We start from the raw sequence: 14,792 nt of genomic DNA, 5'->3' as shown, positions 1-14,792 counted from the left end.
CTTGTTCTGTTGATGAAGCCCGTTTATGTGAAGGATGATTTCTTCGATTCCCTTTCTTCCAATAGCAATGACCAAACGAGCAATGGGAGGATAAAGTTTTCCGAACAGCTGAAGATTGACACCGAGGTACATTTAACAAAGCTGTGCTCCTTGAGAGATTTTTTCACCCACACCCTGCTCTATCAAACTGTCTCAAAATTTTAATTTAAAATTTTAATTTTTCCATTCCAGACTTTTGGTAATTTTTCGAGACCTCGATCTGCATATAGAGGAGGACGAGGTGTTCGTGGAGGCCGAGGCCGGGGCTCTTACTATGGTCGGGGCTATGGCTACTCCGGAAGGGGAAGGGGTTATCCTGGCACAAGCCGAGACTCTTAGCAACTTGTTGTTCTTCCTAATATTATTATTACTGGGAGATGGCGAAAACACTGAAAAGTTGTTAGTCTGAAATAACATAATTAGCCAGGGCTATTTCACGAGAAAAAGCTCTGGTGGTATGCATGTGTTTATGTTTGCTTATAGGGCAAAATATGGTCTCTCTTCTGATATCCTGCATTTCTCCTGCAAATGTGGTATTGTTGGTGGAATTTGTCTCCTTCAAATGGTAATATATTTGGATTGGTATTTGTAGTTTATTTTCTTTTGCTTTCTAGTTGCATGTTTTGTTTGCTGAAAAAAGGTTGGATCAGGATGTCCTATTAAAATTTTAGCTAGAATGAATTTAATTTTATTGGACTTGCGTTAAGATTAGTTTTAATTGATTATTTCTATAAAAGTTATTGCCACTTTTTAAAATTTAATTTTTTTAGTTTTTCGCTTGTATGTGATTGAGGTTGAGGTGTTTTCTGTAATAGGATTTGTTTGGTGGGATGTCCATATAAAAAGCTCTATTGCCATAAGAAAAAAGTTTGTTGGAATGAAGTTCTATTGCTTGCTAAAATAGTGTTGGGGCATATGCATTCATTGCGACAATTCGAATTTACACTACTCTCACAAAATGAGTAGTATTATTGCTTTAAAAAAGTGAAATGCACCTCTTGTATAAAATTAAAGCAATACGGTGTAAAATTTTTTCAGTAATACATGAGAAATAATTATCAATAAGAAATTATACATAAGATTAATTAGGTTCCCTCACAGTTGGATTTCAGTTTTGTCTTTTATGAATCACATTCAGAGAGCAAGTGAAGAAGAGAAGGGAGGAGATGATGTTTTGGGATCTTTATTAGTATAGTGAGGGAAATGCCGCTTTATTCGTATTTTTATCCCGTATTTATAGATGTGTTTTGTATAATTATAGAAAGGAGAGAACGGTTATGAAAACCGTTTTTAATGCCATTAAGACTCTAATTTATTGTATAGATTGTCAAAATTTGAATTTTAATATTTGTGGTAATTAGCTAGTCGGTGGCTGGTAGTCGTGCCTTATGGAGCACACATTGGTCGGTCGAGGTACTTGATCGTATGACGATCTTGCTCAGTGTCTTTTAACACAGTCGACCAGAGCGGTTGGTTGTGAGGTGGTCATTCAGTCCGGACGTTGGGGTTGGTGAGTCGAATGTGATCTACCGTCTTTTTTTTAGTGAGATGCGACTCATTTTTTCATTCGGCTTGAGTCATACAGGGCTCATGTCTGGCATGTCTAGATGATTCATCGTCTTGGCTGAATCTCCCAATCTTGCGAGGTCTTCATTTATTCCTGTCGCAACCTATACGGGGTATCCAACGAGACTCCTGTTGAGATGATTCAAGCCTCACTTTAGGCGGGGCTTACCATTACTGAGTGGGGACCATCTTCGGAGCTTAAACCTATCCGGGTTTAAAGACACGACTTCATGTTGGGCCTTAAAACGTGAGCGGCATTTAGGCGGGGCTTACCATTACTGAGTGGGGACCATCTCCGGAGCTTAAACCTATCCGGGTTTAAAGACAAGACTTCATGTTGGGCCTTAAAACGTGAGCGACATCTTGGTCGTTTGTTCTCCTTGAGATTCATGCTGGTATTTTTGGTATATACATATTAGTTCCCTAAATTTTCTTACTCATTGATAGCGACAACTACAATAAGAACATACAAATTATTAAACAATCGTTAGCAATAAATTTGTGAAATGATTGAACACGTGACTTCCCTTAAAATACCATGCTCCTTGTGCTTTATAAATAGATAGGAATTGAGCTCGGTATCATTTGTCGTCAATTTTTCTTTTCACAACTTAGGTGTGTTATGGTTGACAAATCGAATCGGATCGTTGTGGATCATGAGCGGCTCACGAGGGCAGGGTTTCAGATTCCTTCTTCTATAAAGAAGAAGGTGGTGGCGATGGAAAAAAGAGCGAGGCTCGAATCTAACCTGGTCGACGTAGTCGAATCATCCAATGATGCATAAGGTCATTCGCTGAAAAGGCCTCACCGAGGGGTCTCAAAGTCTGGCTCAAGTGTGTGTTTTGAGGGCCAATATGCCCTTCTAACTGAGGCGAGCGACAAGGAGCTAGGGGGAGTGGCTATCACGACCATTCCGCAGTCGCTACCACAGGAAAGTGGGGGTGTCTTGACATCGGAGGGAGAGGAGGCCTTTAAAACTGTCTTCTCCAGAAAGAGATTTATTGATGAATTGGCCTTGTCAGAGGAACATTAGGAGGATAGGCTGTCAAAGAATGTTGCAGAGTCTACCTCTACTATGGTGGTTGATTCGTAGGTTTGAGATGTGGGGCTCCTACTGCTGTCAACCCCGGTAATTAATCTGCCTCTCGACCCATCTTTCATGAAAGATCTCCGGCTGTAGGATCGTCAAGGCGGGCACAATCCCACGAGATCATATAGCAGCGGTCAGGCAAGGCGTAATCATTAGCGGGGCCATCAAATCTTTTGAGGGACTCGTCGGGGGTAAGGCTGTAGACGAGCCGAGCTTGAACAAGCTTAGGCTTGGTTCATGTTCGGCTCATTCGAAATTGCTCATGATCAAAATCAGCTCATGTTGAAAATCAGCTCGCGAACAGTGTGTTCGTATTCGACTCAATTTAAATATTTGTGTTCACATTCGGCTCGAAATTGGCTCACTAAAATTAAATTAGAAAAAAATAGATGTAGATTGTTGGATTCAAACCTGGACCAAATGTATGCAAAAAATGACACAACCACATTTCCACATGAGTTGTATGATTTAAACTTAGATATAAATATATATAATATATTATTATATAATTAATATATGTAATATATTATTATATAAATAACTATATGATTTTATTTTGAGATAAAACGAGTCGAACATGAGCGAACAAAGAGTTGTTTGTGTTCCGTTTGTTTAAAATTCAAGCTTTGAAAAATTGAACTTGTTCGACTCTCTTACTTAATGAACGAGCCAACCGTGAGCTACTTAACAAGCCGAACACTAGCTCTTCGTGAACAACGAGCTTTTTTGATAGCCCTAGTCAGCGGTTAAGCTGCAGATCCTGTACAGGCGCTTTCTGCTCGCTTGGATGTTAAAGTAGTGTTTCTGCGGATGAAGCTCACCACTCTCTGAGGTGGGCTAAATGCGGTGTTTTGCAAGCTGGAGGCACTCCGTGAGATTTCTGATCTAGCAAAGTTCAACCGGGAAGCTGATCAGATGGTTCATATTAGGTTAGAAGGAGTGATGGTTCTCCGGAAGTTGAGGGAGCATCTCCCCTTCAAGCTCTTGGAGGACCTCTTTATAAAACAATTTGTTCGAGGTTTATAATAAGTTATTCACAATAGAATAATATTTTAATGAATTTTTGAAAAGACGTTTTGTGTGATACTTATCATTATGTGATGCTTCGTTTGACACGCTAATCTATAAATAGAGGAAGGGGTTGCTTCTTTTCACTTTATGCACTTTTATTTTATTTTATTTTTTTTTGCTTCTATTCTCCTTTCGTCCTTCGGTAGGTTCTTCTCTTGTATTTCGAGATGGCTCTCAAATACTCACTGTTTTTTGTTCAGCTCCGCAATAAAACAATTTGTTCGAGGTTTATAATAAGTTATTCACAATAGAATAATATTTTAATGAATTTTTGAAAAGACGTTTTGTGTGATACTTATCATTATGTGATGCTTCGTTTGACACGCTAATCTATAAATAGAGGAAGGGGTTGCTTCTTTTCACTTTATGCACTTTTATTTTATTTTATTTTTTTTTGCTTCTATTCCCCTTTCGTCCTTCGATAGGTTCTTCTCTTGTCTTTCGAGATGGCCCTCAAATACTCACTTTTTTTTGTTCAGCTCCGCGAAGGGAACAAACTCTTCATTTCTTACAGGAAAAAAGTGAGGGAACTATAGCGAAAGTTTGTTCTTGAAGAGAGCATAAGTTATCTAAAGTTGCTCGGATTGGCATGAGTGACGGAACCTCTAGGAAAATTTCTGGTTTTCTACCAAAACCTGTTCAAGTATGGCCTCCAGTTGCCCTTGTGCTAGGAACTTTGGAGCATCTTCAACACTTATGGGGTTATTCTAGCGCAAGTGATGCTGAACTCCATAACTGTAATCATGAATTTTGTCCTTTTCTGTTGGTGGGAGAAACTTGCATGGTCGATCAAACTCTTTAGATACTTATTCTTATTCAAGGTCGACAAAGAGGCCTATGCTATATACTTAGTGGGCAATAAACTCCACGTAGGAGTGGAGAATAAGATAAGGGATTGGAAGAAGAAGTTGTTGGCTGGTTTCTGTTTTGGCACTTGGGGAATCCAAATCGATCTATTAGGGTTTAGGGTGTCCTAGCCGAGGTCTCTTCCAGAGAGCATGACCGTTGCTCTAAAGAGGTTGTATGACCATCATCTCTGAGTTTCTTAATATAATGCTGACGCAATAGATACCCATGTCCTGACGGGTAAAATTACAGAGGAGCAATGACACAACTCAAGAATTGTAGAAGAGGTCCGAGAGAAGGTGGTGAACAAGAAGTTAGCTGCCAAGAGTCAGATGTGGAAACACCTCCCAGAATCAGGCAATCTGGAAACGCCTCCCAAAATTCATTCTAAATTGATCTAACTTTCTTGAAATTGCAGCAACTTGATTTGCTAGCATGAGAAAAGCATCAGTTTCATGAATATTGGCTACTTTCTTAAGATTTACCCTTTCAGAAGGCCATTGAAATTTATTTATAGCCATCTCTTCAATTAAAGCATAAGCGTCTTGAAATGGTTTTGACAACAATGAACCACCAGCAGCGGCATTGATAATAGATCTAAGAGATTCAACTAATCCATTGTAAAAAGTTTGAATTATTAACTAATCTGGTATAGCATGGTGTGAACACTTTCTTAAGGATTTTTTAAATCGTTCCCATGCTTCATAAATAGATTTCCCTTCAAATTGTTAAAAAGATGTAATATCATTTCTAAGTTTCATAGTTTTTTGTGGTGAAAAATATTTAGCAAGGAATTTTTGTGCTAAATCACTCCAAGTTCTGATAGATCTAGGTGATAACAGGTGTAACCATATCTTAGCTTTATCCCTTAGTGAGAAATGAAATAATCTAAGTCTTATAGCATCATCTAATACATCATCATATTAAATGTAGCACACAATTCTAGAAATTTGGCAAGATGTAAATTTGGATCTTCAGTTGGTGCTCCCCCAAACTGATTATTTGATACCATTTGGATAATAGCGGGTTTAAGCTCAAATGAATTAACAAATATAACGAGTTTTTGAATACTACATTGAAGTTTATCCACAGTAGGGTTGGCATAATCTCTTAAAAGTCTAAACTCTTCAACATTTTGATTATTTTGATTTGTCATTTCTTGAAAATTTTCAGTAATTTTTAATTTTTAAATTTTTTTAATAGTTTTTTCTAATTCAGAATCGTAAGACACAAGTCTTGTGGAACCTGAACTACACATGCATTACTATAAAACACATAAAATAAAATAAAGCAAAATAAAAATAAAAATAAAAACACACAAACAAGAACTTTATATATAAATGACACTACAATATTCATAAAATAAATCTTAAAGTTTAAATAATACTTACTAAAAATTTTATTTTCTAAAAACTTCTCTTAAAAATATTTTTGCAAATTACTATTATATTTTTCCTTCTCTCCCTGACAACGGAGCGAAAATTTTTTTTCGACTATTCGGTATAGATAGATGTAAAATGAGATGTATGCAATTAATTTCCCTAATTGATATTCTAAAAACTTCTCTTAAAAATATTTTTGCAAATTACTATTATATTTTTCCTTCTCTCCCCGACAACGGAGCGAAAAAATTTATTCCGACTATTCGGTATAGATAAATGTAAAATGAGATGTATGCGATTAATTTCCCTAATTGATACTTTTAATTTACAACGGCGCCAAAAAGTTGGTTTCAAGCAAAAGCTAGGTAAATCTTTCACTATGAAGCAAATAAGAATGCATTTATAATTTTAAATATAAGATACTAATAAAGTATATGTATCGTTATCAAGTAATATATAACTTTCTGATTAAGTCCCGAATATTGAACCCACAGAGAGAAAACTAGATTTAGATAAAAAAATTTTACTTCGCAATATATTCTTACATAAACTTAAGATGTTAAAATAGGAATGAAAGTTCAATACTTTTTGTAATTTTTGATAGTTGAAAATAAAGTAAGCAACTAATTAACTTAACTAAAATACTTGCAAGATGAAGGCAATATAAATAGAATATCTTTTTCCTTATCATGAATCAGTTATAAATAGAGAATTTCTATTGGGAAATGTGTTGTGCCAAATATGAGCAATAATATTCTTTACCCTTACTAGAGATGCTATAAAGAACATTGACTAATCTATAGTTTGAATAGTTCTGAAGACCTGCTAGGCAGGGAAGATACTAGCTCTCACTCTAGAGTTCCCTCTTCTCCCTCCACCTGGGGGATAACATCTCGTATAAAAACCTAAAATTATAAATCAAATTAGGGGCTTTAGTCTGTCACTCTAAATTTCTTGAATTGTACACCCTTAAAAAGTTTATTTTTTTATTTATTTGCACTCAACCCCATGAACTACATTCTTATTCATGAAATCAATATGTGATTCCAATCATTTGTTGACTTAGACAATATCATCTTAGATCTTACATGTTCTCACAACAGGTATTAACATCTTAATTGGCCAAATCAAGAAGTAAAGGAAGTGCAAGGTTTCAAATCATCACAACTTCTTCCAACATTGAAGTCTAATACTTCACACAACTTCCTTCAAATACTTAATCACTTATCATTTTAGGGAAAAAAAGATAAGTAAAACTACTTGAAATTTATGGAGAAAACACAATCACACATGAGTTTAAAAGTAGAAATCATGCATACAAATAAGAAATCTAAATTAAAACCAAATGTAGACACAAATTTACACACAAATTTAAACACTTATCTCAAATTATCTCCACTAAATGCCTTGAAGTTCTTTTTAATTCTCCTCCTTCTCTCACAATACAAACTAACACTCAAAATAAAATAAAATAAAATAAAGGTGGCCTGTGATGGTGGCGACAATGGACTGTGAAGTTTGATGGATGGCTGCTTCTTCTCCTGGAAAATCTAAGACTTTTCTTATAAAAATATAAGGGGTGCCTTAGTGTCTCTTCAAAAAGCTGTCTCCATTCAATGAATCTTCTAGAAGTTGCCTCCTCATAAGTCAATTGAATGAATTTTTGTGCCCATGGGCTATTTCCCACTTTTTTTTCAAGGGTTACTTCAAACACCTCTTAAAAAATTAGCTCAATTTAAATAATTCATCAAGTAACTACTTGTGGTGCTTAAGCTCGGGGTACCTGACGCTTAGACGCGGAGCCTCTAGCGCTTAGGTGTCAGACTGGGAGCTTAGTATCTCAAAAATAGGTATAAAAATGTGTATAAAAACATTATATATTTTAGGTGTATCAAAATCCCTCAAACTTAAGATGTTACTTACCTCAAGTGACTTCCTTAGAAACCAACATAAGTAGATAATGTATATGAGTTATTTTAGGAGTTACCAAAATTTTGATGTAGAAATATACTAGTCCAATTTAGAAAAAAATATTAGTAAATGAGATCAACTTAAGGTTTAGAAATTTTTAATCTTAAGAAATATGAAAATATGAGTTCTTATCTAATTCAGAAATATTGTAGATTTTCCAAATATAAAGTTTAGGCATTTTATCATCTCCACTTAAAAATCTTTATTAAGCATAATTTTACTCACTATATTATATCCTTAAGCTTAAGAGTTTCTCAAGTCTTATACTTTAAAAAGATTAGATGTGGAACCAATTTTTGATTAGACACTAATCCTCAAGCTTCTTATTCCTTTTTCAACTTTTTCTTTTTTTTTTCTTTTTCTTTTTCTTTCTTTTTCTTTTCCTTTTCTTTTTCAGGCAAGAATTACTATATGTGGATAGACCTTTAATGGTTTTGAATTCCAGTATTCCTTTCCTAAAGCATATAGTTGATATTTTTCTTTCACTTAAAAACATAATAATAGTTTTGAAAATTAATTTCAATAAAAGAAATTTAAGTTTTAAATTTAAGTTTTGAAATATAAATTTAAGTTTTGAAAATAAAAATCTATGTCTTCTAAATTTTTCAAAATACAATTTTTCTTACTAAAGTTAGTTACACTATATTTAGCATTTTCCATACTAAAAAATTTTGACTGAAAGTTTTTCTTCATTACTCAGAATTTTTACTAAATTTTCTTACTCATTTCTATAATCAAATTTTACTTCTCTAATATAACATTTCATATACATAATCATTTTTCAAATCAAAATCAAATTTTATTTGAAATACATTTGAGAACAAATAAACTTTCAAGTTTCTTTAAAATTTTTCATCCCCCCAAACTTAAATTTTTAATAGAAATAAAATATTTTAGCATCATATTTAAATAAACAGGAATGAATACTAAGTATAACATGTTTTGTAGGAATTTTTATATCCTAAATATGCAAGTACAAAAATTAAAAAAAGGAGTAAAAATTTTAATTTGATGAAATTTTAATTTTCTTAACATATAGAGATTCATCAGACTTCTATGCAGTGGAGTATAACATAAAAGTAAATAAACACGCTAATAAACATACATGACTGCAACATAGAGAAAAATAACTGATAGTAAATTGAAAAGTTTAAACATGCAGCTTTAAGTGACAAGTTAGCTAAATCCTAAACCTTTCTAAGATTCCTAAGATTCCAGAATAAATCCTAAACCTTTCTAAGATTCCAGAATTAAGTTTAACAAAAACTAACTAAATAAACCAACATAATTAAAACAATTACTACCACACATAATAACTACTCACTAAACACAAATACATCACAGAATGTGTACAAGACAAAATAGTCTCAACAATAACAATTGAAAACACAACACAAAGTATAAAACAACTGAACTAACAACAGTTCATAACAACACATAAGCTACAAACATAAAACAAAACTAAGGATCCAAACTAATTATCACCCTCTTCTTCATCATTATCATCACTACGCCAAGCAGCTGTAGGCTCATATGATGGATATCTAGGTCCTGAGGAAGTACTACATCCCGATTACCTCTATTGAGATGCTCCATAGCTATGTTGTATTACTCCTCATATCACTTTGGCTCTTCATATACCATATGTTCTACAAAATGCTCTAAGTTTAAAACCTTATATGCAGTGTGATTGACATTATCCAAAATCCTCTGTAATAACTAAGTCTGAGAATCAGAACTAGAGGCTTGTGAAGTAGAGGTAGTAGAACTACTGGGGAATCCACCCTTCCAACCAAAAATAGAATGATGTGAATAAGTTTTCACATTCACACTGGTAATGGGCTTTAGTGGCTGTAAGATCTCCTCCTAGCTGTCATATCTAACACCAACCTACTCGCATAATGAAAAGAGCAAGGATGCAAATCCCAAACCTGCAGTAGTAGCAGCGACAACAAAACTGATAATAACTCCATAAATCAATCCTCCTATGTCAATAAACTTGGACTGCTGAATACAATAGTTCAAATTTTCTCTATCTTGAGTCACTCACTTAAATGTTTTGTAGGAAGTAGATGAGCAAAAATAAAATAATTTCATGATTTTGCAATGACATCCAACTTTGAAGTAGAAAAGTTTACCCTTCTTTCATTTGTAATCTTCCATAATCCTCTCCCAACAGTTAAAGATGAAATTATCTCATTGAGCTCCTCCTCAGTAGAACTATAATTTGAATAAAAACACAACATACTCGGAGGCAATTGATAAAGCTGATTTAATTACCTCAGGAGAAAATGATGATACTGTCTTCCCCATCACAATCACTCCTTCATCAACCTCAAAGAAATTAGCATAGAACTCTCGTACCACTGAAATCATGACGACAACAGAAAAATAACAGAATCACTCCCACTAGCAGCTAACTATCAACTCTTCAACAGCTCCTCCTGGATTTTTAAAATATTGCTCAGGAATTAATTTTCTCGAATGCAGTGCATCGCTATACCGATCCTGAGCTCTCGAACTAACAAATTTACTTGAATCAAACTGAGCTTTCCCCTTGTTTCTCTTCATTCTTGGTGCCATTTTCTAAAAAAAATGTATAAAATTCAAAATAAATTTCACAATCAACTCCAAATCACTAAACTCAACTCCTAAAAGCTTAAACTAACAAATCCATGCATTTTCCATCAATTTTTCAAAAATTTTCACCATTAATAGTAATTTTTGGGTAGCTCATGAATGTGCTCAAAATACATGACGAAAATAAAAAATTTGTGTATAGAAGTGAAGCTCATACCTCAAGAAAATCAAATATAACAAATTTTGCTTGAATCCACCAAGAAATCTTCAAATTAAGTGACGCCCTAGCCTAGAAATCACGAAAAATTGAGGAAGAAGGTGAGCAAAAGTTCGTTAATGGAGTTTTTGGACCAAAAATTCACTTAAAACCTTTCACGAACTGGTTTTTGTGAACCAACGCTTAAGCGAGAATGGTTCGGCGCTTAGGCACCAGTCTATCGGTTCAGGCAACACTTAAGCACGGCCTTAAGCGCGGGGTCTGGCGCTTAGGTGCCAGTGCACAAATTTTGATTTTTCTGATTTAAGTGAAATGCAATCCTAGCCTAAGTCAACCAACCCTTTATGGTCTAAGAACACTGCAAAAACTATTTTCTTCCCTCTTAACTTACCTATTACTCAAGATTCACCAATTTAAATTAATTTGATTCAACACTAAATAACACAAAATTTCACACAAACAAAATATTTATATTAATTCATGAACAATTATAAATACTTTAAAATACATAAATTCTCAATCCAAATAGTCTCGGATGAGAAAATTCCTAGCACAAACACCAAACAATTTTAACATATACAAACACAAACATATACAAACACATTAAAACACACTTAACATTAACAAATACTAAACACATTAATACAAATTCACAAACTTAATTCCACTCTCTAGTTGATGGAACAAATTTTGGCCTATTGTTAGTCTCTTTTTTAGCATTTGGAATGTATATCTGAAAGAACGAATGATGATTAATAACTCTAGTTGAATCTTCTTCAATCAACTTGTTCTTCAGATACATTGCCTTGTCTGCTTCTTCTATAAAACTGGTATGAATAAACTACATCTTAAGTTTCCATCTCATATGATCTAGATGCGCGTTAACATCCATCACTTTTCCTTCAATTGAAGCTACGTTAGCGTCAATCTTAGTGATTTTCTTTGCTATTCCTTTGATACTAAAGAAAAAAAAACTGTTATATAACTCTTGCGCACTCTAACTAATAAAATCCTTTCTCATTGCTTCCTCATTCTTCTTTAAATCACTCTCCCAAGAAGTCATTTTTCAGAAATTCTCTCTTTTCACTTAGAATTTAAAGGTTAAATGGAGGTGTGGTGAAATTTCTCTTTATTCCCTTTTATTTATAGGCTTTAAACCTCCTTATAACTCTTAGGCACGTTCTAAAAACTGCTCTTACATGTTTAAGTTAATCAATTCGCAGTTAGAACTTCTAGAAACCAAATTTGCACATATTTTTTAACTGTCGCGCTTAAGCAACGAATCTTGGCACTTAAGCGTCAGTGCTCAATTTAGCACATGTCAACTTAACGTCCAAACATTCATTCTAATATGTCTAAGTCATCTTTTATGGTCTTAGAATAATCACTAACTCATTATATGGTCAAAATACTAAGAGAATTTTCAAAATCACACACAACAACACAATAATATAAATAAACACACAGATAACTATGGGGTGCCTCTCACAGAGCGCTTGGTTTAACGTTGTCAGCCTGACATAACCACTGCTTATTCTGGTTGACCCAACATAAAAAAGTCATTTAATTTAAGTTGGTCACATAAGAAGTAGGATTTTAGCCTGTGACAATTCACTTTGAATATTTTATCAGTTTTAGGATCTTTGATATCCACAGCTTCATAGGGGTAAAATTTCATCAGAACAAATGGGTCCATTCACCTGGACTTAAGTTTGCCTTGAAATAATCTTAACCTTGCATTATAAAGAAAAACTTGTTGCCTTGGCTAAAAATTTTTAGTTAGAATCATCCGATCATGCCACATCTTCATCTTTTCTTTGTAAATCTTAGCACTTTCATAAGATTCATTCCTTATCTCTACAAGCTCATTTAATTGGAATAACTTTTCTTACCAGCATCTTTCAAATTGTAATTAAATTCCTTAATAGCCCAATATGCTTTATGCTCAAGTTCAACTGGTAAGTGACACACTTTCCCAAATATTAGCATGTATGGGGATATTCCTATAGGAGTTCTGTATGCAGTCCTATAAGTCCACAAAGCATAGTCAAATTTAGCTTACCAATCAATTTTAGTTAGATTAACAGATTTTTCAAATATTATTTTAATTTCACGATTGGATAATTCAGCCAAGTCACTTGTCTAAGGATGATAAACAGTAGCAATTCTATGATTTATATGATATTTCTTTATTAATTTCTCCATTACTTTATTTTTGAAATAACTTCCTCCGTCAGTTATGATTACTCTCGGCATCCCAAATCTAAAAAATACATTTGTTCTTAAAAATTTTGTAGCACTTTGAGCATCACATCGAGGTAATGCAACAACTTTTATCCATTTGGATACATAATCAACTGCTAATAATATATATAAATTTTCAAAAGATGGTATAAATAGTCCCATGAAATCTAATCCCCAAACATCAAATATCTCAACTTCTAACACATAATTCAGGGGCATCTCATTTCTCATAGAAATATTGCATACTCGTTGACAACAATCACAAGTTTTGATATAAACATTAACATCTCTAAAGATTGTAGGCCAATAAAATCCAAATTGTAAAATTTTGTATACTCTTTTATCAACACCAAAATGTCCCCCAAAATTAGAATTATTACATTTTTAGATAATTTCATAAGTTTCTTCTAAAGACACAAATCTTCGAATAATAAGATCCTTTTCTTATTTATATAAAAATGGGTCACCCCAAAAATAAGTCTTAGCTTCAGATACAAATTTCTTCTTCCATTGGTATATCATTCCATATGGTATAATATCACTAATAATGAATTTCACAATGTCGGCATACCATGGAACACACCACTCATTAACATTGAACAATTCTTCATCTATAAAGTGTCCATCAATTTCTTTTTAAAAACAGAGTGATTTTTCTAACTCAAGCCTGGACAAATGATCAGCAATTTGATTCTCATCTCCTTTCCTATCCACTATTTCAAATTCAAGTTCTTGCAAAAGAAGAACCCATCTTATCAATCTTGGTTTTGCATCCTTCTTTTTCATTAGATACTTAAAAGCAGAATGATCTGTATGCACTATACATTTAACTTTAATTAAGTATGATCTAAATTTATCAAAAACATATACTATGCTAATAAATCTTTATCAGTTGTGGTGTAATTAATTTGAGCTACATTAAGATTTCTACTAGCATAGTAGATAACCTTGAAAATCTTATCATGCTTCTGTCCTAAAACAACTTCAATAACATAATCACTAGCATCATACATTAATTCAATTCCCAATATGGTGGAATAATAATTAGTGTAGTGACTAATTTTTCTTTTAATAATTCAAAAGCTTTTAGGCACTCTTCATCAAAATTAAAAATTGCATCTTTCTCCAGTAAATTGCATAAAGGCTTAGCAATTTTTGAAAAGTTCTTAATATATCGCCTGTAGAATCCAACATGTCCTAAAAAACTCCTAATTTCCCTTACATTTTTTGGATAAGGTAAATTATCGATCACTTAAATTTTAGAAGGATCTATTTCCATACCATTTTTTGATATTTATTGTCCTAAAACAATTCCTCCTACTACCATAAATTGGTATTTTTTCTAATTAAGGACTAAATTTGTTTCTTCAAAGCGCTTAAAAAATGTTGATAAATGTTCTAAGCATGAGTGAAATGATGTTCCAACCATTGAAAAATCATCCATAAATACTTCAATTCCTTTTTTAATTAAATAAAAAAAATTACCATCATACATCTTTGAAATGTAGCAGGGGCATTACATAAACCAAAAGGCATTCTTCTAAAAGCAAATGTACCATAAGGACTGGTAAAAGTTATTTTCTCTTGATCCTGAGGAGTTATTTGTATTTGGCAATAATTGATATATTCATCCAGAAAATAAAAGTATTTATGCTCAGCTAGTCTATCCAACATTTCATCTAGAAAGGGTAGTGGAAAATGATCCTTCCTAGTGGCAAGATTTAATTTTCTATAATCAATGCATATTTGCCACCTTGTGACTTGTCTAGTAGGTATTAACTCATTA

General features: G+C 33.3%; 1 protein-coding gene across 1 annotated transcript in view; it reads left to right on the top strand.

Annotated features, from left to right (window-relative positions):
* The window catches only part of LOC110018708 (protein decapping 5), a 32,602-nt gene extending 31,924 nt beyond the window's left edge, over window positions 1-678 (top strand). Inside the window, exons 7-8 of the mRNA XM_020716118.1 lie at window positions 19-126; window positions 232-678. Coding sequence (XP_020571777.1) covers window positions 19-126; window positions 232-378 — 255 coding nt within the window. The 3' untranslated portion in view covers window positions 379-678. The remainder of the gene's footprint in view (window positions 1-18; window positions 127-231) is intronic.
* The last annotated feature ends 14,114 nt before the right edge of the window (window positions 679-14,792 follow it).

This window comes from Phalaenopsis equestris, unplaced genomic scaffold (genome assembly GCF_001263595.1).
Source record: "Phalaenopsis equestris unplaced genomic scaffold, ASM126359v1 Scaffold000032, whole genome shotgun sequence".
In the NCBI taxonomy this organism is placed as follows: Eukaryota; Viridiplantae; Streptophyta; class Magnoliopsida; order Asparagales; family Orchidaceae; genus Phalaenopsis; species Phalaenopsis equestris.
Note: the sequence above shows the minus strand (reverse complement) of the source record. Positions and strands in the feature narration are given on the sequence as shown.